Here is a 26,826-nt window from a genome sequence, read left to right as displayed (position 1 = left end):
GTTGGCGCTTAATTGGCCCAAGAAAAACGGCAACAACGGCGGCCAGAATTTTCTCTCGTTTGGATAGTGTCGAGGAGGTGCAACGCAGTCGCAGTGGCAGCGCTGTTGGAATAGCGCCGACCGGCGGTTCAGGTGCAAGTGCAGCAGGTGGAGCAGTGGCAGCGGTGGCAGCAGCAGGTTCACCGGCCAGGGCTGTCCAGCAGCAGCAGTACGGAGGCGGTGGTGTGGGCGTGGCTGCTGGAGTCGGTGTGGGTGTGGGTGTCGGTGTCGGTGTGGGCGGACGTCATCGCAGCGGCAGCACAGTGTTAGATCTGAGTCATAGTAGAAGCAACAGCAGCAGCATCGGCATCGGCATTGGATCACCAGACATATCTGGGCTAACGCGAAAGTTCTCTGCCATTGGCACTGGATTTGGTATTGTGAATGGCATCGGCGAAACACCATCATCCTCATCATCATTGGCAAAATCATCTGCAGTGAAATGCGACACATATAATTTGGCAAAACTTGGAGGTGGTGCGGGTCCACAATCAGCAGTAGCAACAGCTGCAGCAACAACTGGAGCCATACCAAAGGGTAGTACCGGGCAATTGGCTGCTGAGGCTGGTGCTGGAGCTTCTGCAGGCACTGGAGTCAGATGTATCATAAGGTCACGTCCATCCATTAGTGGAGCCGCATCAACATCATTATCTTCGTCATCGAGCCCATCATCAACGGCAGCAATTGCAGCGGCGGCTGTCGGGGATCCATCATCAGTCATAACTGGAGGCTCAAGTGGCTCGGCCCCGACCATTGGCAGTACACCGATTGCTGTCCCCAATCCCCAACCCGGTCCCAAGCGTCAGGGCAGCTTTTCGAATGTATTCTCGAAGCTAATTGATGGTATGCCTGCTGGCACAATGTTTGCCAAATTTAAGAGCACCAATGTGGCCGCATCCACATCGATGCAAAATGTTGCCGAAGGCAATCCCATTACGCAATACTTTGATATTGGCAAACCGGTGGCATGTGCGGGTCCCGAGCTCGTCTGGCGCATACATGATGCGTATCGCAAGAGTGATAATAAGGTATGGCCAAAACCAACTAACATTTAACTGAGAGTGTATCCTCAACTATGTATCTATCTAACAAGAGCTGAGTTTTACAATTTCCTGTCCTATTTCCATTTGCTTTCTCATTTTCAACCAGGAATGTTCCGTGTTTATATTTGAAAAGAAAATTGCCGAAAAATTGCATAAGCCACGCCGCAAGGAGACCATCACAGAGCTTCTCAAGAGCTCGGTGAAAACATTGGAACGTTTCCGTCATCCAAGGGTAAGTGTAGAAAATGCATCCCCATTCATCACAAACCTAACAATAGGCAATTGCAACTTGAAAAACGAAATGCACAAACAACATTTTAAAGTTCCTTAGTCCAAAGTCATTTACAAAATTTTGAAAAAATTTACAAAAATCTTCAATAAGTAACCATTGGACTTTTAATCGTAGACTTACATGTATGGCAATTGTATGTTGTTGGATTCACTTTTGTTATTTTTTCTCTTTTGTTTGTGCATTTCGTTCTAACTTGAGTCGAGTTGGCACCGTTTATTGCTTTCGATTTGAGGCCAGAAGCAATTTTTTTCTTAATTATGTCTTCTTTTTGTGTTGTTCTTTTGCCTCCTGCAGATATTACAAATCTATCATACCGTCGAGGAAAGTGCTGATACTCTGGCCTTTGCTGCAGAACCTATTTTTGCCAGTCTATCCAATGTGCTGGCCTTTCATGTGAGTTTCAAGTTTAGTTTTCTATTTTTTGTTTTGTTTTGTGTTTTTTTGTTCTATCGTTTGAAAGGAGCATAGGACGAACAGAGTTGAGTTTGAATTTGAGTTTGAGACGAGATGAGATGAGATGAGATGAGTTGAGATGAGTTTAGACGAGTTGAGTTGTGTTGAGTTGGGTTGAGTTCCATTTGGCTGCCAGGGACATGGACATGCAATTTGTGTTGTCGCTCCGTGTATGTCCTTTGTGAGTTGGGTATTGTGAGTTCTCGTTTAGTCTTTTGTTTCTACGCTATTTTTGTTGTTGATGCTGTTGCTGCTCATGCTCTTCACTTTTTCTTGTGTGTGTGTGTTTTTGTTGTTTTTGTGAAAAGGTACCGCAATACATTGCTGTTGTTGTTGTTGTTGTAATTGTTGTTGAGGCTACTAGGTGTACCCTTTTATGTTTTGTTCAAGTTTTGCAGCCAAGTCAACTGCATAGTTTGTGTATAGACAAAGTGCCTGGCAACGGACAGTAAAGTAAGAATGAGAACACAAATGTTGGGTATGCACACACACACACACACATACCCATGCAAACACATTTAGATATACATTTACGCACACAACTAAATCGAATTACTGTATGTTCAAGCATTTGGGTCGTGGTTGTGTCTGTGTGTGTGTGAGAAAGTGTTCGCTGCGGAGATTGAGTCAATAAAGTGCTTCGCTTTGGTCTGCACGTCTTAGATATTGATACACACATGTATATTCACACACACCCAGAATAAGAGTTTTTCCAGACCATACCCACATATACAAACAAATATACGATTTTTGTGTTTAAAGGTGAACGAAAGAACAAGAACAGGAGAAACAATAAACCCAAAACATATATCCAAGAACAAAAAGCCCTGAGTAGTTTTTAGTTTCAGCAAAAGTCGATTCGAGTTAAATTACATTGAAAATTGCAAAAGGCAGAGAACAAGAAACAAAAATAAAAAAAAAGAACAAAAAAATACTGATAAACAAATTGGCTTCAAGAAACAACCAAAATAAAACAAGTTTTCTCCCAGGCAAAGGGGATAGAGGTAACGGACAAATACGAGATATTTCTTTTTTAAAAGGGATTGTTTGAGTTTATGTTCAATCATCTAAATATTCAATTGAATTTGAACGAATTTTTTTTCGTCTATGCCATTCTGAAAACTATAAGAAAATTTGGGGAATTGCATTTGCACAACTTTTTTTGCTGGTAGAAATATTCCATTTCATATGACTAATGAAAAAGGCAGTAGAAACGAAAAATGTAAATGTTAGTTTAATTAAACAAATTCGAATTAAATTGAAGTAAGTGAATCCCTTGGGCGTGTACTTAAAGCATTTATTTTGTTGTTTTCGGTTTTAAATGGAAAATGTTTGGTTTATTCTTCGAATGGAATTTTCATTATTTGCCCCAAAAAGTAGGCAAGAAAAACTGTTAATATATTTCTTAGATAAAAGGCAAAGGCAATTGGGGTAGCCTGAAGAGTAGAGGCTAGGCTTAGTTACTGGAAATAGGTATAGAATATAACTCATTGTTACGTGATGTCCTTGCAGGAGTCGAAAACCTATGAGAATGCCAATGTGGCACCAGCCGCTGGCGGCGGAACACCTCAGGCACAACCGATAGCAAACGCTCAACCCCAACGGCCAGCTCATGCAAAGGAATACAATTTCTTGGATATGGAGCTAAAATATGGATTTCTGCAGGTAAGCAAGCAAGCCATTTGTAACCATTTCAAATACATATACTACTTTCTACTTGGCCCTCGTGTGTGAGTTTGTTTTGTGTTTCGCTTTTACTTACTTCTGTTCTTTTCTATTTACCTTCTCTCCCACAACCAACGCACCTCTTTATGCCACAAAGCTGACAGAGGCTTTAGCCTATCTACACTATTCCGGTCACGTAATTCATCGAAATGTGTGTCCATCTTCTATACTAATAACCAAGCGAGGTATATGGAAACTGGCTGGCATGGAGTATGTGGGTAAGTGATACACTCACACCTCTTATGTGTAGAGTAGTTAGGTGGGAGAAAACGAAATTGAAATAAATTCATTGAGCAATTTGTATTCATATTCACATGCAGAAAGAATGAATGAGACTGATTTGAATAGCTCAATTCCGTGTCCACCATGGAGCAATCGTGTGTCAAAAATGGCCCAACCCAATTTGGATTTTATGGGTAAGATCGTTGGCCATCATTATAACGATAGATGATGGATGACTTTACAAATTTAAATATTTGTAATTTCTTTTCTTTCGTTTTTCTATTTGATCTTTTACTGATAGCCCCCGAAGTTCAATCGACGTCAAAATGCAGCCTGCTTAGTGATATGTTCTCATTGGGCATGGTCATCTGTGCTGTCTTCAACAACGGTCGGCCCCTAATACAAGCTAGCAATTCAACTTCGAACTATGCTAAGCAATTGGAAACGGTGCGTAAACATTTCGTGGAACAAAACTTGAATTAATTTTTAGCCAGTGATGATGAGAAGAAGATGAAGAAGACGGAGGCGAAGGTGATGAAACAAGTGGAGGACAAGTGCCAATTGGTTGGATGAAAAGTTTGTGCTTCTGGCTTGTTTGCCAGCTGTAATTAGATTCGCTGCTTTGTCAAATGCAAATGTAATCAAAAAGTCCACTTGAAACTCTAATTATTTTGCCACTTGTGCCCGAACTCCAGGTGGCAGATAGAGAAAGAGTGAGAGGAGTGGTTGGTGAGAGGAGGGGGCTAAACGAGAGATATGTATACATGGGGTCTGATGTGCCTCCCCCGTCAGGCGTTTGTCATTAAAACTTTTTCGGACTTTCCCTCCCAACCATCTCTCACACTACCCGTCTCTGTTGGACTTGTCTTCAAAAACCGTTTGGCCAAATTTTGTTGTGGCCAAGTTTTTCCTTGGTGCTCCCACTCTCACTTTTTCTGAACATCATTTCTATTCACTTTTGCAGCTGGATGAACATGTGCATAAACTGATGCCACGTCTACCCATTGCCCTGCAGGAGGCTACCTCACGGATGGCCAGTCGAGATGCAACAGCTCGACCCACAGCGCAATTGCTGCAGTTGATCAAGTATTTCATGTGAGTAGATAAATAAATTAACTTTTAGCAAAAGAAAAGAAGAAATAGTAATTTGCCATGTCAAAAAAAAAAAGAGAAAAAGTTTCTTTATGCTGTTTGTGTTTCAAATGAAATTGACACTTGTGAAAAAGAAACCAACAAACACACACACCCACACACATTCATACAGAAATAAAGAACTAAGCCAATTTGCTCATGTTAGGTAAAATTCAATTGAAGCTTTCAGTTTCTCAACCCAACGTACGCTTTAATTACGTCTGTTTGCCAAGTGGAAACGGTAATCAGGCCTGAAAGAAACACACACTCACACAAATAAAGAGACATACACAATGGTTAGAAGAACCTAAAGATGGTGAGGTAGCAAAACCATGACTGGGATGGAGCTCTCATTTCCCGATTTGTAGTAGTTGGATTGAGGGCCCTGACTGCCTGACTCTGGGATTTATGATGATAGCAGCAGCTGCTAGGCAGCCCACTATGGAAGAGACGCTAGCGACTCGGCGACAAAGATTTTTGAAGCACGCAACGTGCCGCGTTAAGACAAACAAAACACAAAAAAAAAAGGAAGAAAAGCAAAACGATAATGTTCTTGGGTGGAGCGGCAAAGTAAAGTAGGTACATTCAACACGACAAAATGAATTGGAACAAGTGATACTTCTTGATTAAACATTAGTTTTCAAGCTAATTCAATTTTCTAAGAACCAGTCAGAAAATTTATAAATGAAAACAGAGAAATTACAATTTAAATTAGTTATGAAGCATTATTGTTAATACTAATCCACACACCAAGGTAAAGCCAGTTTATTGCTTAAAGAATCTGAGAACAGCTCGAGTCGCTTTCATATTCAGGATATTAAGTTAATAGGAGATATGAGAGTTGGGCTGCCATCTATTGGATATACTCGTGAATACCCTTGAATTATTCTAAACTTGCTGACATCAGCAACAGCTCCAACAGCTTTGAGATACAATGCCATGAGGCAGCCACCATGGAACCACCATCAAGGATTCGTTACCTTGTGCTTTCATTTTCTAGTCAAACAGTCAGTCAGGCTGTTAGTCAGTCTGTTAACAAGTCAGTCACTCATTCAGACAGTCAGTCAGTCATTCAGTCAGCCGGTAGCAGCACTTTGAAGTTAATTTAAATGTTGTCAACATTTTCTACGTTTTTAGCAGCGTATGCAAATGGCTCAAGTGTCTTGGCAATCAGTGGCATTCTAAGCATCTTTAGCAGCCAACTCATGGCGCCTCCTTTGCCACGCCCCCGAAAAAAGGGAAAGAGCCTCTCAGTTCTCTTGCTTTCCCTCTGTTATTCCTCATCCTTTTACAATGGGCAACAAATTCTGTGTAGGTGGCTTTGAAATATGATTTACCCGCTTGACTGTGTGCTCAACGATGCTTTTGGTCGCTGATTAAGTTCATACCGTCAGCAATGGTTTTACCCTCCATCCCCGACCATCGCTTACCCCTTCCCTTCCCTTCCCACACTCCTTTTTTTTTTATTTAGTGACACTTTAGTGTGCAACGTGCCGCATAAGCAATACGATTTAGTATGCGTATTAGAAAGAAGCGCCTTTCATTGCTTAATTTACTCAAAGCAAATGCTGTTGGTGGTTTTTATTTTATTTTGTTTCCTTTTTAACCGACCGCCTTGCCACAGAGTTAGTTGTTTATAAAAATTTACCACAATAATTCAAATCTCGAAATATGTATTTAACTTTTATGCTAGATTCTCAATTGGCCGTAACGCCATTCCAATTGCTCAACAATCCATAACATTTTTTATTCACTTATTTACTCAATTATTCATTCATCCTATCCCAGCTCTGGCAGTTAGATAAAAGGCTAAAGGGAAAGAACACCGAATACCGCAACGGACATTGGGCAACAGGGGCAGACCAGAAGTGGCGGGGGCGACACTGTGGGGGGGACGACGGGAATGCTGGGAACGCTGGCGTTCAGAATAAAATAAATAAATGTAGAATAAACACTTTTTGGCAATTAAATTCCAACCATTTGCATTTACATAACAATAAAAAGCATTTAAATTGCCATTTCACACTCGGCAAAGGCAAAAAGAGTTTTCCTTGCTCAGTTTTCCAATTTGTCTGACTGTCTCTCTCTCTCTCCCCCCTTTCTATGGATGGGATGAGGGTTATTTTAATTTTAATTTGATAGATATACATACATACATAAAATGTTGTTTGCTAGTTAATTTTGTTTAAATTTTTTCCACCGTCTGGTTGGCATTGTTCTTATATATAAATATGCAAAAATATTAAATTAAAGTGCGGCCAGAAATGTGCATTTTAATCACACCAATTTGGTTATTAAGTTTATTTATAATTAAATTGTGTTGAATATTTAAATTTTCAAACGTTTCCAGGCTTTAAGCTATGTGTGTGTGTGGGTGTGTGTGTGTTAAAATATATTCTCATTATAATCTAAACTTGCATAGCTAATTGGGAAAACAAGTAAACAACTGAACAAATAAACTCACAAAATTAGCCCAAACTCCCCAAATTTAATGTATAATTAGAATCAACATATAAATATTTATTTTGGCCATCCCATTACAGAATAAAAAATAAATATTCTTCTCATTAATTTACATTTTTATTTGCAATAGTTAAATATTAATAATATTATTATTGTTGTTGTCCCAAAAATAACATTGGGTTGAAATAAATTTGATCTCCTTGTATAAAATCTCTCGTAGCTTAATAAAACTTGATGATTCCTAGAATAGCATTATATATGTCAGAGAACCTGCACATCTAGGACCAAGGATCTATTTTCTTATCAACATCACTTTTAGTTTAGTTATATTACTTATTAGAGTATACAAACTTATCTTTGAATTAATGCAATTAATTGTTGCATTTTTTTTGTAGAGGAGAGACAAAAAATTAATGAAAATAAAGAAAAGCTTTAACATAAACACTTTAATTTAAAAAGAAATAACAAAATTTTATTATTTTAATTTGTGTTTACAGTGATCCGGCCATCAGTGCTTTGAAATTCCTGGACGTGGTCAACATGAAGGACACGCAACAGAAGTCCCAGTTCTACAAGACCACCTTGATAGAGGCCATGCCATTGATACCACGGGTAGGTAGTAATCCGAATTATAAACTCCCCTCGCCTCGAAAGCGGATGCAGTCGGCCCATTTTTCGGGTTGTCTTTTACTTCTTTTTGTCTTCTTTTGCGGAGTCGTGCATTAATCATTTACGGCGCAAAGTTGTAAGCTTAACGGCCAAACAATTTGTGAATTACGAGGCGTTTTATGACAGTTGCGAAAAATGTTGCTGCCTTTTGTTTTGTGGCTTGAGCCGCGTCCGGTCCACTGGAACAAGCAACAAGCAACAGCACAAGAAGAAGAAGAAGAAGATGTAGAAGAACAATGGCCAAAACGGAAGACACATTGTCAGATGCTGTTAATGACAGCTTAGTATTGGCAATTGAAATAACATGGAATATAGTTACTAAATAGAATCTTTTCTCTTTCCTATTTCTCGTCACTTTTTCTTTCCTGTTTGTGATTCTCCATTTGCAGAAACTCTGGTGGCAAAACATTTGGCCCATGCTCAAGTCAGAGATCAACAATAACGAGGTCCTGGCCGCAGTGCTGCAGCCCGTCATGCTTTTTGTGCAGGAGGCCACCCACACTGAATACGATGCCCTGATGTCGGCCACCATGAAGTGAGTGTACATGAACATTAACAAAAACGAATAAAACCGAAGACAGGAGATTGGTACATAATTAGGACCTCATTAAAAAGGGAAACACTGACTCACTTGCATATGGATGTGTTCATGCTGTACCTGAAACATGGACGTATGTAGATGAATCAATCATCTTTTTGGGGTACTAACTAGCACCTGGTAAAAACGAACTAAGAAGAGGCTAGATAACAACTTGGCGTACCTTCAATTCTTATTTAAATGATAACCCATTCTCATAATATATGGTCCTTTAGTCAAGTTTATTTAAAAGTTATCTGACAATGAATGAATGAATCCTTAGTTGAATCGTTTTGCAAGTTATAAATACATTTGCTTATGGCATTGTGGCGTGGCCAATGTCATGAATGAATTATCAAATGGATGAGGCGTCGGCAGAAAGGGGCCGGGTCCTTGGAATATGATATTGTGAATTTGCCTCCAGTTAAGTACTTACTATAATTGCACAGTAACAGTCAGCAACTTACTTATACAGCAAGTAGTGGCTAACTCTCTTTTCATTGTTGTCGGTGAGGATTCTGTTTTCCTTTCACCTTTCCCTCCATTTCCTTTTCCATTCTATCCATCCGTCCATTCCATTCATTCATTCTTTCTTTTCTCACAAAACAATGGACAGCGACGACATTGGTGACCTCAACTTTCTGCTAAACAATTGAAAAACTTTTCTGACACTTTTCTTCGGTTTTTTATTTGCCATGATGGCGTTTTATTGTGTTCACACCGACGCGTCTGAACTCTGTGAGAGGCGTCCGTTCATATTGTAATTTATAGACCTCAAGTTGAAGCTGCTGCTGCTCCTAGTTGATGTTGATGGTTGTGGTTGCTGGTGGTGGTGGTGGTGCTGCTGCTGCTGTAGCAACTGCCATCTGCCAGCATGACAATATTCCCAGGTATACCAAACTACTTATACTCAGCCGTAGCCTCGCCCCCCCACCAGCACCACCAGCACTATCAACCAGCCAGCCCGCCATCTCAACTCTATTGTGACCTTCTTGCATAAATTAGTAAAACACAGAGCCCAACTAAATATACTAAACTACTTTCACTATAGGTGAGACTTTGCTTTCACTACTTGGCCTGATGAAGTTGCCAGCTAGCTAACGATAGAAGCAAAAAACTTTTTTCGACACTTGTAAGACGCTTATTGACACTGCCATAAAAGTTGGCTTAAGCAACTTTTTATACCTACACCAATAGACAGACGAGACAGACAAAAAGGCAGACAGACAAGCAGGCAGACACAAAGCTAATACATTTATTTTTGTTCATAAGTCTGTGGGGTAAACTTGTATGTGAAATGAAATCTGTGTTCTCTTTCTCTCCTTCTCTCTGTCCTGCTCTTTTTCTCTCGTTTAAACAGAGTCGTATACAATACACCAAAATCAATTCAGGCCAGCGTTACGATACTTGAGAATTTACATTTGATTATTGAGAAAACGAAACCGGAGGATGTTACCACAGATATAATGCCTATGCTTTTCTTCTCATTCGATGGCTCCACGATACAAGTGCAGGTGAGTGCCAAGAGATATGCAAATAAGCCAGACAGTCATTGATATTAATACTAGCAATGGAGAGAAATGACTCAAACAATTGAGATTGATACCAATGTCAATGTAATGTGATTGTAGTGTAACTTCTAGGCAAATTGAGGTAAAGAACAAATCACGCCCTAAGTAAATTACATATCTGATATATCTTACCTCTCCTACATATAAATTAAATAAACTTATTAAATGTAACCTTGTGTTATGTGCTAGTCATAATATAAAGAAAATATGTAGTAGCAATCTTTTGCACGTGCAACGTGTTCATAGATAATATTATAAATTTTTGCTACACTATTGAAATTTTCTTAGAAGCTTTAAGATTTACTATTTGGTTTGTTAATTCTAAACTTTAAATGATTATACCGTGTTTCAAATAGAATCGAAAACATTCGTTACCTTAATAAAAGTAGTTGTAGGATAAGCATTCCTCTGGCAAGTTTTTCATCATGATTTTATTGTAAATCTCATACAATTTGTTTTTCTATTGTGTGTGTGTGTTTTCCTTAGAGTGCGGCCGTGGTGGCTGTGGCCAATGTGTTTGATAGCATCGATGAGCTATCGATTCGTCGAATGGTCTTGCCCAAGGTTAAATTGGTATTCGAGAAAAATATAACCGATCCAAAGATTGTCCAGAATGTGCTCATGTGCATTGAACGAGTCATGGACCGTATGGAGCGAGCACAGGTAATGGCAATGCAATAACAATTTTTTAAGATTTTTCGACATTTGATAATGTGAAAATGTTTTCGTTCTATTACTTTTTTCACCCTCTCTCTCACGCTCTCTTTCGCCATCGCTGCGCCATTGTGAACTTAGGTCATGGATGAGGTGTTGCCTTTGTTGGCAAATGTTCGTATACCCGATCCGGATATTATTATGCGTACAGTGCGTAAGTTCATTCAACCGTTATCCAAATCTAGATTAATCCAAAAAATGCATTACAAAAAACTCTCATTGGAACCAGCATAGTTATTTGCCTTTTCTGTGTACCGATAACCAAAAACTAATTAAGTTCCATAAAACCCAATTTCGTGCCATCAAAACAAATGTGCCTGTATGCATGTGTTTGGTGTATGATGTGTGTCTGAGTTTGTGTGTGTGTGTGTGCTTTACCTTTTAACAGAATTGTGGAGAATGCATCAAGATGCATCTGCATACAATACATTCAGTCTCTACTTGTATATGTGTATATGCCACATAAATTTCTCCATTTGTTATTTTACTCCACAGGCATCTACCATAAGCTGTTTGTGGACAAATCCTACGGCCTGAGTGTGGAGACCATGGCTACCAATGTGTTGCCTCTGCTTATACCACATACTGTCAATCCGGCTCTCAATTTTGATCAATATTGCTATCTGCTTGAGGTAAGATTAAGCAATTGAATATATTATAATTGATTGCTCATTTAGTGATACTATCTAAAAGTAGGTGAATTTGGTCAGTCATTTCGAGATATATTTCTATGGCCAAATGGCATAATACAGTTTTTGTCAACAATTTTCTTTTCATGGTATCGAAGCGTACGCAGAAAAGTATGCTATAGAAAATTGTTAGTGCACTTTTTAACTGGTTGGTTTGGTTGGTTTTTCTTTTCGTTTTTTGTCCCCAGGTGCTGCAGCAAATGTTGGAGGCCATCGATCGGCAGCAACGCAACAAATTGAAATTGGACAACCTATCGATGGCCTCACCAGAACGACATCGCACACTGCGCCATCAATTCTCCACGGACAACATGAATGCCCCGCCATTCAACATACCCAATTTGCGTATAGATCAACGCAAGACATCCAGTGCCGAGGACATGGCCCGCAAAAATTCTGGTGGTAAGTAGTTAGAAGTTACAATATTAGTGACCTCCAACCAAAAAGAGGGTGAGGAGCAACGGCAACGGTTGATTATTAGAGTGAGGTTGACTTTGAAGATGGAAAGATGGGCATGGGCATGGGCATGGGAATGGGGCTAACTGGAGTAGACAAGTAATGCGATATCAAGTAAATTGAAATGTCGAGTTGTGTTGGGACAAAAAAAGCCGCCGGCATTGTATAATTGGAAAATTTCGTTTTGATTTTAATTTGATATTCATCGAACGTGACAGTCGTCAGTGTTTGTTGGCGCCTTTTTTAGGGGGGCTAATCAAACCAATGTAACGCCCACAGTCACAGTCAGAGCTACAGCCGTACAGTTAAAACCGACAATGAGCCATTATGGCCAAGTATTTAATTGTGTTATTAAAATTAAAATGAATATCAAAAGCACCGCCTGGAGCTCGAATTATCAGCCATGGCAACAACAATGCGATGAAGAGGCCACTGCAGCGTCGCTTAATGAACTTTTGCCCTTAACGATGATTTATTATGATGGCCTTAATCGCTTGTAAACACGATGCCAACATCCACACCGCGACCGAGTCTGAAAACGAGCTCCGGTGTCTCTCAGAGCATGTTTCTTGACCATGAGGCCGTTGCAAAAATGAGCAGAAAAAAAAGTAAAATGTCCATGGCAAACTTTTCATTTGCCACACAAATTTGCAAGCCGTCGTTGAGCAATTAAAAAAAGAGAAAACACGAACAAAACTATGAGAATTTTCGAGAGTTGAAAAGACAATGGGTAAGAAACGAAGGCAGTCCCAGTTCAGTTCCTTTTTTTTTTTTACCATGTACCCATTCTGGTTTTGTCAACTTATCTATGCATGTGTGAGTGTGCGTGGGTGCCTGCCTGTGTGTGTGTGCTTTTGGGCTTCGGCAACACATCCATCTGCATATTGCAAAATTGAAATGTACCTGCAACACTTGCCACACAAAGGGCCTCCTTGGCTTCCACTCGGCATTTGACTCATGGTCTGGCTGGCTGCTGTGAATTTGTGGTCTTCGAGTAAATAAGCACGCTGCATGCTGACGCCACATGATACAGATACTTGTGGCCTTGAATGAAGACAGAAAAAAAAAAAATGTCACAAAGTTGCTGCAACTCACAGCATAGTCAAAATATTTACATTTCCTTCAAACTCTTTCTCCTTCAAGGTGCACATACAAATGTGCAGAGATAAAATTGTTTCTCCTTTGATCAACTTGAGTTTCTTGTATTTAAAGAGTGAGAAATTCTAGAATTCATTAATGGTCTTTTAATTAATCAAGTTAATGTATGAAAGTCAATTGACGTTTTAGTTGTTTAAGTAATGATTTGTTTAACGTTGACCAAGTGACTCCACAAGTCATGGGTATAAGGAAAACAAATAAATATATAAAAATACATATGTGATAGTAATAGTTTAAGGAACTTATAAGTAATAATATTTGAAAAGCAGTGCTAAAGTTCAAAAGTGATATGGTCATTTTAAGGTTTTTAAATCAAACATTACAATGATACAAAACAACATCAAATAATTATATACTGTGAATTCGTTAAGTCTGTTGGCCTTATACACAGAGCTTTACGGTTTTGGTTTTGGTGTTGTCAGAAATGTATTCTATATACAAATATAGAGAATTATATTTGGAAGCGAAGGAGAATGGTAATTGTGGTCATATGTAATTTCATTCGTGGGCGTCCAGTGAGGTAGCTAATAACTTTTGACATAAAATGCCACATAATGGGCCTTATTCGGATTGGCTTGCGGTTAGGGGCATATGTATGTATGTGTGAGTATATATTTATGTATGTATCCGTATGCTTTGGGGCATAGTCGTCGCGGTTGCCAAAATGACTTGCCAGTCATATGCAGGCGGCAAAGGAGCAGCAGCAGTAGCAGAATCACTAGCAGGAGGAGGAGGAGCAGCAGCAGTCGCGGCCGTTTTACCGTTTATGCTCATGTTTATGCCATGTGCCACAACCGCAAAATGTGCGCCTGTCCTTGACAGTGACAATACATACATACATACATACATAGTTATGTTGCTTGTATGTATATTTACAAAAGGCGGTAACATGACAAGTGAATGAAACTGCCAGTGGCAATGGCAAGCTGAGGTACATACATACATACATACTAGCCGCTCTTTGTATTTTGTGTAACCGCCAACATTATTAGACTTAATTAGCTAGGCAACAGGCAGCAGGCAACAGGCAACATTAGCATTGTGGTTTAAATACAATAGTGTATCTACATTCCGCACAGATACATACAATACTTATATATAATGATCATAATCATTATGATCATAATGATGATGTGCTAATTGTGTATTCTGTTCCACCATTGCAGGCTCTGGCATGTTGGGAGGCTGGTGGTTCGGTTGTTCTCCCTCATCACCGGATAGCAATTTTCTGCGCGTTGGCAATGTGTTTCCAAATCGACGACTCTCGGACAATACGCTGATGACACCAAAAATACGAATAGCCCCATCGTGCGCCTCATCGCCGGGCGGTACACCGGGCAGTGGTCTGCCAACTCGTCGACATTCGAGCATTGGGCCACAGGAGCGCCGTGGCTCCACCATCAATTTGTCACCACCAACTGTAAGTTGTTTGTGTCTGGCACTCGTGGGCACACATTCGATTTGTTTTTTCGGTTTCTATTTGTTTTAATTTCTGTTTTTTATTTCCGTTTCTTCTTGTTTGTCGTTTTTGAGTTAATTTTCCTTTTTTGTTTTTTGGGCTTAATTTTCATGTGCCTTACCTATCTATACAAATACAAATATTTGTATTTATTTTGGTGACCGCCATTGTTTGTTGCGGTCACAAAGAAAAAAATATATATTTTTTATATTCTTATTATTATTATTTCTCTCTGCCACTCTCCACTCTCCTATCCATCCTTTTCGCGCGCCTCTCTCTCTCTCTCTCTCTCTGTCTGTCTGGCATTTTTTCGTTTCGGCTTTGCCATTTCAATTGACTTTTGACAGTTACAAAAGGCTTTTCATATTTTATTGAAATTTAATTTGCCAATGTGCTCCGGCTCCTTGTATCCCCATATTTTAATGTTGTTTCTCTTTTGTTGTTTCACTTGTTTTTTTGGTTTGGTTTGGTTCGGTTTTTTGGTTAACATGTGCCCATACAGAATTGAATTATTCATCATCTAGCTATAGCGCCTAGCGTAGTAGAGCGTTTAGCGTTTGTTTTTACAGTTTTACAGTTTTCCTAACCACAAGCTGCTTTTAAGCGCGAACATTGCGTACATTTTACGACCAACAACAACATCAACAAGATACATGAAGTTTTGATTAGTTTTTGATTTAAGTTTTAAGTTTATATTTTTCTATTATATATATATATATTAATTCTGGGTTAATAACTATCTATTGATTAGCTCTCATTTCCCAGCCCCACGCCCTCAATCAAGAAACCCAAGCAAAAAAAATAAAAATAAATCAACTACGCAATGAACATGCAACAAATGCTCTAATACACGCTCTCTCTCTCTCTCTCTCTCTGTCTCTCCCACACACCCACACACACACACACACTCACACACACATACATACATTCTTTCCCTGCCTTTCTCTCTCTCTCTCTCTGTCTCTATTTCTCTATGACTCCTTGGTCCCCCCGTTTGAATGATTAATCAACTTGAACAAAATAATATTGTCAACGTTGGAATTTGATTGATCTATATCTCTCAATCTCTCTCATCTCTCTCTCTCTCTATTCTCTCTCTCTCTATTTCTCCCATCTCATCTCTACAATAAATTTCACTCTACTGTATATAAAAATAATACAAAAATATATATAGTACGGCGCCCGCGGTAGCTCTGGATCGAGTCTATCGGTGCCATCCACTTCGGTTTATGTTGTAAGTCTAAAAAACAAAGCAATGTGAATAAATCAGACCTTTTTTTTTGTCTCCAATATATCATCTTCGGTTATTTTCGAAGATTATTTATCACTGCAGACTGATTGATCTAGAAAAACAAGCAAATTTTCTAAGCAAAAAGTGTCTTAAAATTAAAAATTAAAACAAATGAATGAGACTCTTAATCCATGTTGTAAAGCAAAATACCATTTCCAAAGTAAATATCCAACTGACAAGTTCCGAATAAAAGATAAATAACAGTACGCAAAGTTTTCAATTAAAGGTGAGACAAGTTTTCAGAGTTACTTTGAGTATTGTCTGTTTTGCAAGTCGGATAGATTAAGAGAGTCATCTGCAAGGATAAAACTGAAACTAATACACAAACATGGTTAGGCCTCAACAACTGTATTCAAAAGTTATTTTGTGCGAGTTTCGGCAGCATTTTTGAGCCAGCATTGAGATTGCAAATTGAAATTGAAGTTCTTCTTGTCTTGTCGTGTTGTATAATCTGTCGTTGTGATTGTTTTTGATTGTCGTCGTTGCACACGTCTAAACCTTGACTTCAACTCTCTAGCTGTCTCTGTTACACACAAACACAAACACACACACAGCCACACACATAAATTCACACTTACCGTCTCACAAGTATTGTATCTTTAGTCAGCTCTTAAAAGTATGCTACGGTTCTGTCCAAATCCAAGCCAACAACAAAAAAATAATAAATATTCGTTGCCTCGCTCTCATCCTTTTCGTTCGCTCGTTGGCCAGCTCGTTCGTTCGTTCCCGTTGCTCGCACTTCGCCTCGCTGGCCTCTTACTTTCTCCTCTCACACTCTCTCTCTCTGTCTCTGTCAACTAAAACTATAACTAAAACTGAGTTTGGATATGAATTTGACTTGCTGCCTAAATCTCACTGTCTGTCTCTATATATACATATACATATATATATAAATATATTCTACACTCCGAACTACTCTCGTTCTTGTGCTGTTTGAATGGAAAACTTGTTGCCAAAAAAAAAAAAAAAAAAAACTATATACATATACTACGTACAAAAATTGTTCACAGTTTCGTGTTTTCTTTATTCGGTTTGTTGGAAGCTCTCTACGCATTTTGCATCTATGCCTCTATTTCTTTCTCTCTCTCTCTCTTTCTCTATAACTATCTGTTTCTGTCTGTAACTAATTTCCAGAACTTTTCTTTTCATTTACAACCTCATTGTACAGTTTCTTCATTTTAATTTCTGTTAGTGTTCAAATGCATTTATCGGTTAACTAAAATATACGGGAAACTTGTCTTTAACAATTTGTATAAGAATTTCATTTTCCTCTCTACGTTACGCCCCTTCGTAAAGGGGGCGAAAGATGTGCGTTCAAATCGTTTTAATCGTCGTGATGGTACGGTTGTTGGTTCCATGTGGTTTATATTTATTTAGTTTTTGTTTGCTTCTTATTTTTCACACACACACACATACATTACATGCATTTTGTGCTAATTTAAAAAAAAAAAATTGTGTTTGTTTGAATGAAATGGAAAAAATTGTTGTGCTCTGTTAGGGATTAAAAGATTATTTCATAATTGCATTAAGATCTGGTAAACTCAACTTAACCACCCCAACCCCTCCCTTATGACAAAAGTTGTGGGCAATTTCTATGCGCTGGTTTCAACTAACAATAAGAGAATCGACATATGTATGTGTTTCTGTTTCTTAAATAGAGAATTGCTTAATGGAAAATCCTTAAACCTTTCAATCAATTAATATTTCCCAAGGGATGCAACATTTTTGGATCTGCTCTTGTTGCCGATTTCGAAATTACCTTTCAAATATTTTTCTAACAGTTGGCATAACATTTACAATTGAGATTAAACTGAAATTTTCAAATAGATCGGATCCTTTTACTTATAGCAACTGAATAAACCATTCCATTTCAAAGAAATAGTAGACCTTTACATGTATCTACTGTATGTATTTATGTGATAGGGCATCTACTCTTATCTTAGCCCCTTAATACAGTCAAGCTGCAATTATTGTTACAATTGATGGAGGACAATTGCACGATTCGCAGTAATTTGGCCAATCGAATAGCAATAACCTGAAGAAAAAGAAGAAGAAGAAAAGAATAAAACCACATGCATACAACATACCATACTATATACATACATATATGTATACAAATACCTACATACAACTTGCCTACTTATTCATTAAATGTCCTGATCGTGCTCAGTGTTAATTTGATTTTATGTTTCAATTCCAATTTGTTCATGTTGCGTTTGTTATTAAACAAAGAGAAGACAAAACTCACAGATACAATACACTGAAACACACACACACACACACACACACACACACAGACACAGTTGAACGTTTAATGTATTTTTGTGTTTTGGGGCCCAAAATGAGAAGGCCAAGAAATGTTTGTTCCACTTTTGGTTTTCGTTTTTCTCGTTCTTATTCTGGCTCTTTAACTTTACGTACCAACACCACACACACACATAAGAATTCAAATACATATACTATATAAATGCGCTGTGTTGATTTCATGTGTGTATCCTTACGTTTTTCATTTCATGTACAACAAAAAAAATATAAAAAAAAAAAATATATATGTATATATATAACAAAAAAAAAAAAAACTCCCCAAAATCATGAAATTGAATTTACGTATAAACTGAAAACAAAAATTCGCAGCTTGCACGGAGCATGATCGTGAGTACACGTTTCATAATTTTCGATTTCCAATTGAAATTTTTATTTTCTGTTTTTCTTTCTGTTTCGTTTTTGGTTTTAATTCTCTTGCTCTGCAACCACCTACATACACACATACATACACCACCCACACCATCTACATACCTGTTTCATCTCCTCTCACCCCCTCTCATACACAGATACATACATACTATCTCACTTTGGCTTTCTCTTAATCTCAATATCTTTCACTTACTCAATTTCTGCTTTCGAGGCCAAGACACAGAAACACACACCCACACACACACACACAGACACATAAATAAATGTGTGTATGCTGATATTATTTATGTTAATGTAATTTGATTTCATTGGGAAATGAACGTTGGGTGGCTGGTTGGTTGGGTAAGTCCTTCATTTTTTGGTGTATGGAGCAACCATCCAACCACCCATCCACCCACCAATTTGGAGCCAGCAAAATTTGATTTCTGTAATTTCTTTACATGCCAAAATATATACTCGAATAATTCCATATGTATTCCACCTGCATATATCCACATACACACATACATATACTTATACATATATACAATATGTGTTGTACATATGTATTCATTATATTTTAACTCAACACATAACAAACAAGTTCAAGTATTCTATTTCGTTCACTTTCTATCACTCTCTCTCTCTCTGTCTCCCTCTCGCTATATCTATGTTATAATTCTTTTTGGGTATTTGTGTTTTAATGTGTAAAAATTAATGACAAAAAAGAAGAATCCAAAACATTTTGATTGAGTTTCAAGTTTGAATATCATCATCTATTTTGTTCGTTTGTTGGTTGGTTGGTTTGTTTGTTTGTTTGTTTTGTTGTTTGGTTGTTGCACCATCAGCTGAACCTTACACATGCCCATACACATAAACACACACACACACACACTGATATACACATATCTACATACATATAGTCATACCCATACATGGACACGCAAGCAAGCAAGTTAATCAAATTAAAAACTTTTGTACAAAAGCACAAAATGAAATCACAATTCTAATCAATAAGTAACAACTATTACAGAGAAAAATGCACCCACAACAACAAAAATATATATAATCTCCACACACACACACACACACACAGCAACACCAACACCAACACACACACATAACGCATCCCTTTCACACACAAACTTATACACACGCAATCTGAGATAAGCCTTAACTAATCTTCCAAAGAAATCTCCTTTATTATACTCCCAAAAACAGGGTGGCTCCATGCCGAACACATCGAGCAGTGTACCATTTTTGCTATCGTCGAGCATGCAATCGATACGATCACGACGCACCTCAACTGTATTGTCATCTGGCCCACTTGGCTCCGGTTCGGGTATATTACAGCAGCTGGGATCCGGCATGGTAAGACAATTAACTTCAGTATCTGGGACGGTTAGTCCTGTGCCGTTGTTGCGTGTAAACGGCACACGAAATGCCCACAACAACGTCCGAAAGTGTCCGTCACTCAATATAACATTCAGTCAATAATATAATCTGAACGAAATCGGTGAATCGAGGCAATCGATCACCGATTCGATTAACAACAGCAGGGACAGACACAGAAATAGCTATCACAATATATATGGCAGTAACTGTGCCAATGCCAGTGGCAGTGGCAGTGGCACTTACAATTACAATTACAACAATGTTCGCTATAGAGCGCAACGTCGAAGCTTGAATCTGAATCTCAATCAGCCAAAGTATTAGAGCAAGCAAAAGCAGAAACAGAAACGAACGAATGCAACTTTACATTACTTAACTAACTTAACGAATTGTAATTCGAAGATCAAGATCAAGATCAAAATGCTGATGAGTATGAATTGAACAAAATCAAATTGAAACCAAAAGAGGGGCAGAGGGTAAAATGTAGCAAACAATCAATGATATGATATGACACACACACACACACAGACACACACACACACACACACACACATAGACAGACGTAACTTTAGTCATTTGATTATATTAATATGAATGTACCTACAATTTACAATACTTATATATATATATATATATATATATATATATATATATATATTTATATTTATATATAGTTTTAGTTGAAACAGTAAACTTAAAGTTGATGCTAAACCAAAAAAAAAAAAAAAAAAACACAGTTTATAACAAAATATAATATTTATTATATACCAAAAGTTGTTTTTGAGAATTTATTCAATCTAACTTACTTGTTTGTAACATAAATGTTAATATTGAGACACACACACACACACACACACAGAGACTCACTTACACACACATACACACTCGCCTACCTGGTATATACATATACATATCTCGAACCGTAATCAAATTATCTATTACCTATATGTATTACTAATACTATATTATACATACATATACATATATTTATATATGCATATATATATATACATATATCATTATTATTCCTTGTTATTCCAATTTTTATATTATTACAAATTATTTATTTTCTTGGGTTTCATTTGCTACAAAAAAAAAAAAAAAAAAAAAACTAAAAAACAAAGTTAAAAAAAACAACAAATTAATAAATAAAAGAGAGCGAAAAAAAGAGAAAAAATTATATTCGAATTATTGACAAAAAGCAAACAAATTGTCTGCCTTTCAATAATGCGTGTTCTAGTTATTATAATTAAACAATCAAGAGAACAAACAAAAACAAAAGAAAAAAAAGCAACAACAACAACAAGAACAAAAACAATATACATATATAACTATTACTTACTTACTTACTTACTTAATCCCCCCAATTTTGCGTAGTTAAATGGTATATAGTTATTGTGCAAACGTGATGTTAGCTTTATTTAGCCCAAACCAGCAAACCTACCCCAAACCCCCTTGGCCCCTCCACCCCCCGCCCATCTGATGCCATTCATTAAATGGAATTCCTTTACTTTTGTCGTATTTGTGGAATCAATTGTTAATTATTGAAGAGCTTTCAAATTGTAACGAGCATCATTAATATATATACATATACTTACAAATATATATATATATTTAAGTCGGCTTTTAGTAATTAGTTTAGTTTAAGCAATTGCACTATGAATTTATTCGATTAATGTCAGCTTAAAAACCACTCTCAAAACAAAGACCCTCCCCCTCCTTACCCACCGTCCATCCGTCGCTCATGTTCATGTTTCGATACATTTCGCCCAGTGGAAAAATGAAACCTAAGACCAAAGTTGTAAAAACCAAAACACAATTTAAATTGTAAAACAGAAAAAGAGAAGAGATAAATGACAAACAGAAGAGAAAGATGAAACAAAAACAAAAAAAAACAATATCAATTGCCCTTAAACTGAATTTCTTATACGAGGATGTCACAGAAATAGCTAAAGGCCTTGTGTCCCTCGTTGCCAAAAAAGTATGCTATACATATTTCAAAGTTGGTATACTGAGCTCCCCTGGTATTGCCTTTGCATATATATATAGCATAGTTTTGGGCCTATGGATTCAGGGATTGGGTGACTCTCCGGATAGATTGATTTTCAACGCTTCCGTATATTCTCCTATATATATTTATTTTGTTGCCAAAGCAAAATTTTGTATATACTATATATATACCTATATATAGACATATATATAGACTCTATCAACTGACTACCTCTTACTCTTTCTTACCCTTCATACATACATTTATGCATATAAGTACTTATATAAATTTCATTTCATAGACTGGACCTTTTCTCTATTTTGCATGTCGTTTCTGTGCTTAACTTGTACATAAACAAAATTCGAGGTTCAAAGAAATATTTACAATTATATTATTAATTATGTGATGTATCCATAAGCCAGAAAGGAAAGTAACTTATTTATATATGTGAGGTCCGCTCTCTCTCTCTCTCTCTCTCTCTTTCTCTCCCTTTTTCTTTCTATTTCTCACTTTCTCTCCTATTTCAACTAAGAGGGACTAGAAACTTCATAACTAGATTCTTGGGTTTTGTTTTTAAATATTTTGACATTATCACAAACTAATAATGCTAAAGCATTGCCCAATTAAAGGGATTTTTCTTCATCTTCTTTTGAATTAGGCAATTGCATTTCAAAGCAGCAAAACCCTTTTCCGATATGAGCTCTTCTTAGACCACAAGAAATGTTAGTCGCACGAAGCAAGATTAAAAAACAAATTCTCATTAATCACAAGAGTGAAAAGCAAAGACGCATAGCATTTGCATAGCATATTGCATATCAGTTTAACAATAAGGCTAGGATAGATTTTTCTGGGTTCTGAATCAAACTATTTCACGCATGTTTATTGTATGGCTACGATCATTATGTTTTGTTTTATGGCGTTAACTGTTTGCCTTATTGCCATATCCGTTTCCTGTCTAGTTCTAGACATGCATATAACAAGCACACTATTCCTCATCCTGTCTAATGTGATTGTCCTTAATGATTAATAGCACACACACACAAACACACACACACACACTCACATACACACAAACACACACATTTGTACACACAATCAGCAATTGAACATAATCGTTATACTCGTTTGTAACTGTTAAACTTATATGGTATATATACATATACATATATATATATACATATATCTTTATATAGGTATATATATATGTATATACTTATATATTATATATTTTTGTAATTATGTCTATTTGGTATTTGTATTTCAATTGAAATTGTAATTGTACTTTATACTTGACTTGCCATTTTACTTTCTGCCCATCTGATTGCACCATAAGGTTAATTGATCAAAATAATAACAAACATTAACAATAATAATAATAATAATAAAATGAATAATGATTCTGTTTAAATTTCATATGAAAAGCAGAACAATCGAATTAACTGCGAAACAAATAAATGTGAAGCGTTGTAACCGAAACAAAAAGAAAACTAAATCTAAAACTAAAACAAAATCGATTGTATATTATATAAAACTTTATATATTTCGTTATCGAACGCTAAAGCGAACTCGTTCTCGAACTTGAACTAGTATATACTTATATATATGTATATAGATAAATATATATATATATATATATATATTTATATATATGTAAATGATTGACTGACACTCAAGGCTTAAGAAGGCTGCTACCAACTATTCTCTAAATACTAATCCTTACACTAAAGGAATGAATACTAATACTAATGCTAACACTTAAACTACAAAACTAAAACCGTATACCGGATATAAGTATATATAGACATATGCATCATTTTGCATTTGTATCTCCTATATATTTAGCTTATATGTATATGTATACATGCAAATGTATGTACATACATATATATTTATATACATATATTTAGATAGATATATTTAAGTCATTTGTGCGAATTTATTGTAATCGATTATAGTTGTATGTATATTTATGTATATCTGTATGTCTGATGTACACTTTGCGTATACTTAATGCTTTTGGCTGCCTTTTTCGAGCTTCTTCTCTCCTATTTTGTGTTGTCTATTATTGTCTGTATGTTTATAATACGAAATTCACATTCACATTTACACCATCCAAGTAAGTTGTCTCACTCTTACGCCCCACCCAACTCCCCTTCCCAACACCCACAATTCCTTCATCCATAAGCAAATTGTTGATTGTTGCCATGTTTATTGTTATGTGTATTTAAGTAAGCATTTTTTTTTTTTTTTGTTGTGTGTTTTTGGTAATTAAATTTTTCTTTTGTTTTCGGTTAGCTTTTGCTCTTCTTACCAACACCTAGCCAACACCTTACACACCCATTAAAAACCTTACTCTAAGTCGTATGTGCCTTAAAAGTTCAAAAGTTGAGAATAATTACGACAACAACAAACTGAACGAAGAAAACAAAAAATAAAAAAATAACAATTGAACAACAGAAAAAAAATAATTAAGGAATTACAAATATCTTTAGAACTGTATGTTTTTTTTTTTTGTTGTTGTTCCTCTTATATATCTAAGCTGTAAGAGTCATAAAAGGTGTCCCTATACACACACTCCCACATACACATATGTGGAGAGAGAAAAGATCTCTACCTCCGAACCCACTCCCCATTAAATAAAACATACCTTAGTAGTAGTTTTGTAGACACACACACACACACACACCCACACCCACACGCACACACGTTACCCATACATTAGTAACAGTAATTAAGTAAAATTGTGTGTAGTTATTGCATTCCCGAGAATTTCTGATATATTCGTTAGAAAATTGAACCTTTTGCAGAAGTTCCCTTTAAGTACATGAGAAGAAAATTGTTCCCTATTATCATCGTCGTCGTCGTCGTCACCGTCGTCGTCGTTTTTCTTCGTCGTAATGTATGCATGAGTTTGTAAAAGATCCTTCGTATATATATACACCCTACCCAAACCTTCCCACCCCCTCCACTTTCGAACCACCGTCGAAGCCCTAAAAAAGTGCCAAAGTATGTAAACATCTTAAGCGTAATAATAATAATAATAATATTAATAACCATTAGTCGATGTCCTTCTTCTTAAATGTGTGTTTTTTTTTTCTTGCCAAAATCGTATAACCAAACATACATACATATATATAGATATATTTACATCCCCGTTGCTATATTCCCCTCTCCCAACCCATATTGTACACTTGCTTTCCCTCTCTCTGTCTCTCTCTTTGTCTGTCTCGTTGTCTCTTATAAACTTTCTCTCACGTTTTCTCGTTATTATCCATGTATGTTTTTTTGGTCGTACATATACTATATAGCCGTATTATAATCGGTGTGAGCAAAACTGACTTATCGAGAAGTATATATATAGTGTAGACCCCCCCTCCAATTAACCAACCAATCAATCCACCAGCTCCACTACCTAACCCGCTCCACAGTAATACCAATAATTATAAAGTTAACCAATAACCAAAATAATATTCGTATGTGTCCATATATATACATATATATACAATATATTGCAAATCGTATCCCAAGTATAACAACCTTAACTTTCAATCAACTCAAATTGAAAAACACCAAATAGACAAAAACTAAAAACAAAACCGAATTGATGGCCTAATTATTTTGCAACAACTCTATTGCAGTATCAACTATTCTCCGGACGAAACTAAAAAGATTATCGAACAAAAAAACTAAAACGAAAACGAAAACTCAAATGCAATACCAAGAAAAACTAAAACGAAAACAAATAAATATATTTTTCAAAAGTGAAATCTCGGTCCATTAATGAAACACCAGTAATCAACTTATATTTACGTAATATATATACTTACATATATATATATATATATATATCTATACACAAGACAACATTGTAAAGGCGTATACCAAACAATATATACATTTACCTAATACACACACACACACATGCATATATATATATATACATATATATGTATTTCAATCAAACTCTGAATGTTATTAGCGAAACAAAACGAAAATAAGCAAAAGATTTTATGTGACCAACAAAGAAATTATATACATATATCTAAATGTAAATTATGCAAAAGCAAAATAAATGTGTCAAGCACACACACACAGACGCAGACACACACACACGCACACACACACACACACACACAGACACACAAAAAACAGATAAGAATTAAAAACACTTACTACTACACGGGCACACCGCCTTGGGAAAAGGAAGTGGAAGAAGAAGAAGATGAAGAAGGAGAAGAAGAAACTGCAGAATGCAATCATACGTACTACCTACTGCTACCTACTACCTACTTTAATGCAGAGATAAATACACAACTGTACCAATTCCTATATACTTATATATACATATATGCGATATATGAATTATCAACATGTTCAAAAGGACAATGTTAACCACACACAAGCCACACACTTAAACAAACATTTCAAAAACTACAAGAACAAGAAGAACTTAGACCAAGCACCAAATATAAATATGTATTTTTCGAATTATTTAACAAACAAAAAAAAAAAAAAAAGCACAAACGAACAAAATAACATATAGATTACATAGCCATTATCAGACTATAGCATTATACTTATATACATATACCTAATCTGTGTGCAAAATCGAATACAACAATTTGGCTCTTCGGTTTACCGATAAGCGACTTTCTTCCGAATCAAAAATTATCTTAATTGGACCTTGTACTCCGACCTCATTGTGCTCTCTGTGTGGGATTAGCAACCGTTACCCAAAAAAGTATACTACATATTTTGTGTCTGGAGAAGCAAACGCTGTGCGGCGGCCAGTTTATTTTTTCTTTCTTGAGTACTTCTA

The 26,826-nt window shown here is 36.5% G+C and overlaps 1 protein-coding gene across 3 annotated transcripts; it reads left to right on the top strand.

Annotated features, from left to right (window-relative positions):
• Positions 1-26,209, top strand: bma (SCY1-like protein bma). 3 transcript variants are annotated; one of them, XM_068293052.1, is made up of 19 exons: positions 1-1,067; positions 1,189-1,314; positions 1,669-1,767; positions 3,340-3,492; positions 3,650-3,770; positions 3,873-3,968; positions 4,076-4,221; positions 4,739-4,869; positions 7,866-7,980; positions 8,427-8,572; positions 9,975-10,128; positions 10,672-10,848; positions 10,981-11,053; positions 11,395-11,531; positions 11,777-11,990; positions 14,369-14,622; positions 15,836-15,895; positions 19,817-19,996; positions 25,646-26,209. In XM_068293052.1, the coding sequence occupies exons 1-19, from the start codon at positions 885-887 to the stop codon at positions 25,670-25,672; spliced, it is 2,592 nt and encodes an 863-aa protein (XP_068149153.1). In that variant the 5' UTR covers positions 1-884; the 3' UTR covers positions 25,673-26,209. The 3 variants fall into 3 exon arrangements, with proteins under 3 accessions (XP_068149153.1, XP_068149154.1, XP_068149152.1); XM_068293053.1 differs by lacking the exon at positions 15,836-15,895 and having other exon boundaries at positions 19,847-19,996; XM_068293051.1 differs by lacking the exon at positions 25,646-26,209 and having other exon boundaries at positions 19,817-20,575.
• The last annotated feature ends 617 nt before the right edge of the window (positions 26,210-26,826 follow it).

This window comes from Drosophila tropicalis, unplaced genomic scaffold, assembly GCF_018151085.1.
Source record: "Drosophila tropicalis isolate 14030-0801.00 unplaced genomic scaffold, ASM1815108v1 contig_694, whole genome shotgun sequence".
Classification (NCBI taxonomy): domain Eukaryota; kingdom Metazoa; phylum Arthropoda; class Insecta; order Diptera; family Drosophilidae; genus Drosophila; species Drosophila tropicalis.
This window is presented reverse-complemented; position numbering and strand designations above follow the sequence as displayed.

Bases quoted from the DNA above. Each gene is read 5' to 3' on its own strand.
- bma (XM_068293051.1), top strand. From the start codon at position 885: ATGCCTGCTGGCACAATGTTTGCCAAATTTAAGAGCACCAATGTGGCC. The intron at 10,849-10,980 runs GTAATGGCAATG...TTGTGAACTTAG, and splicing joins ACCGTATGGAGCGAGCACAG to GTCATGGATGAGGTGTTGCC. The intron at 14,623-15,835 runs GTAAGTTGTTTG...AAATATATATAG, and splicing joins TCAATTTGTCACCACCAACT to TACGGCGCCCGCGGTAGCTC.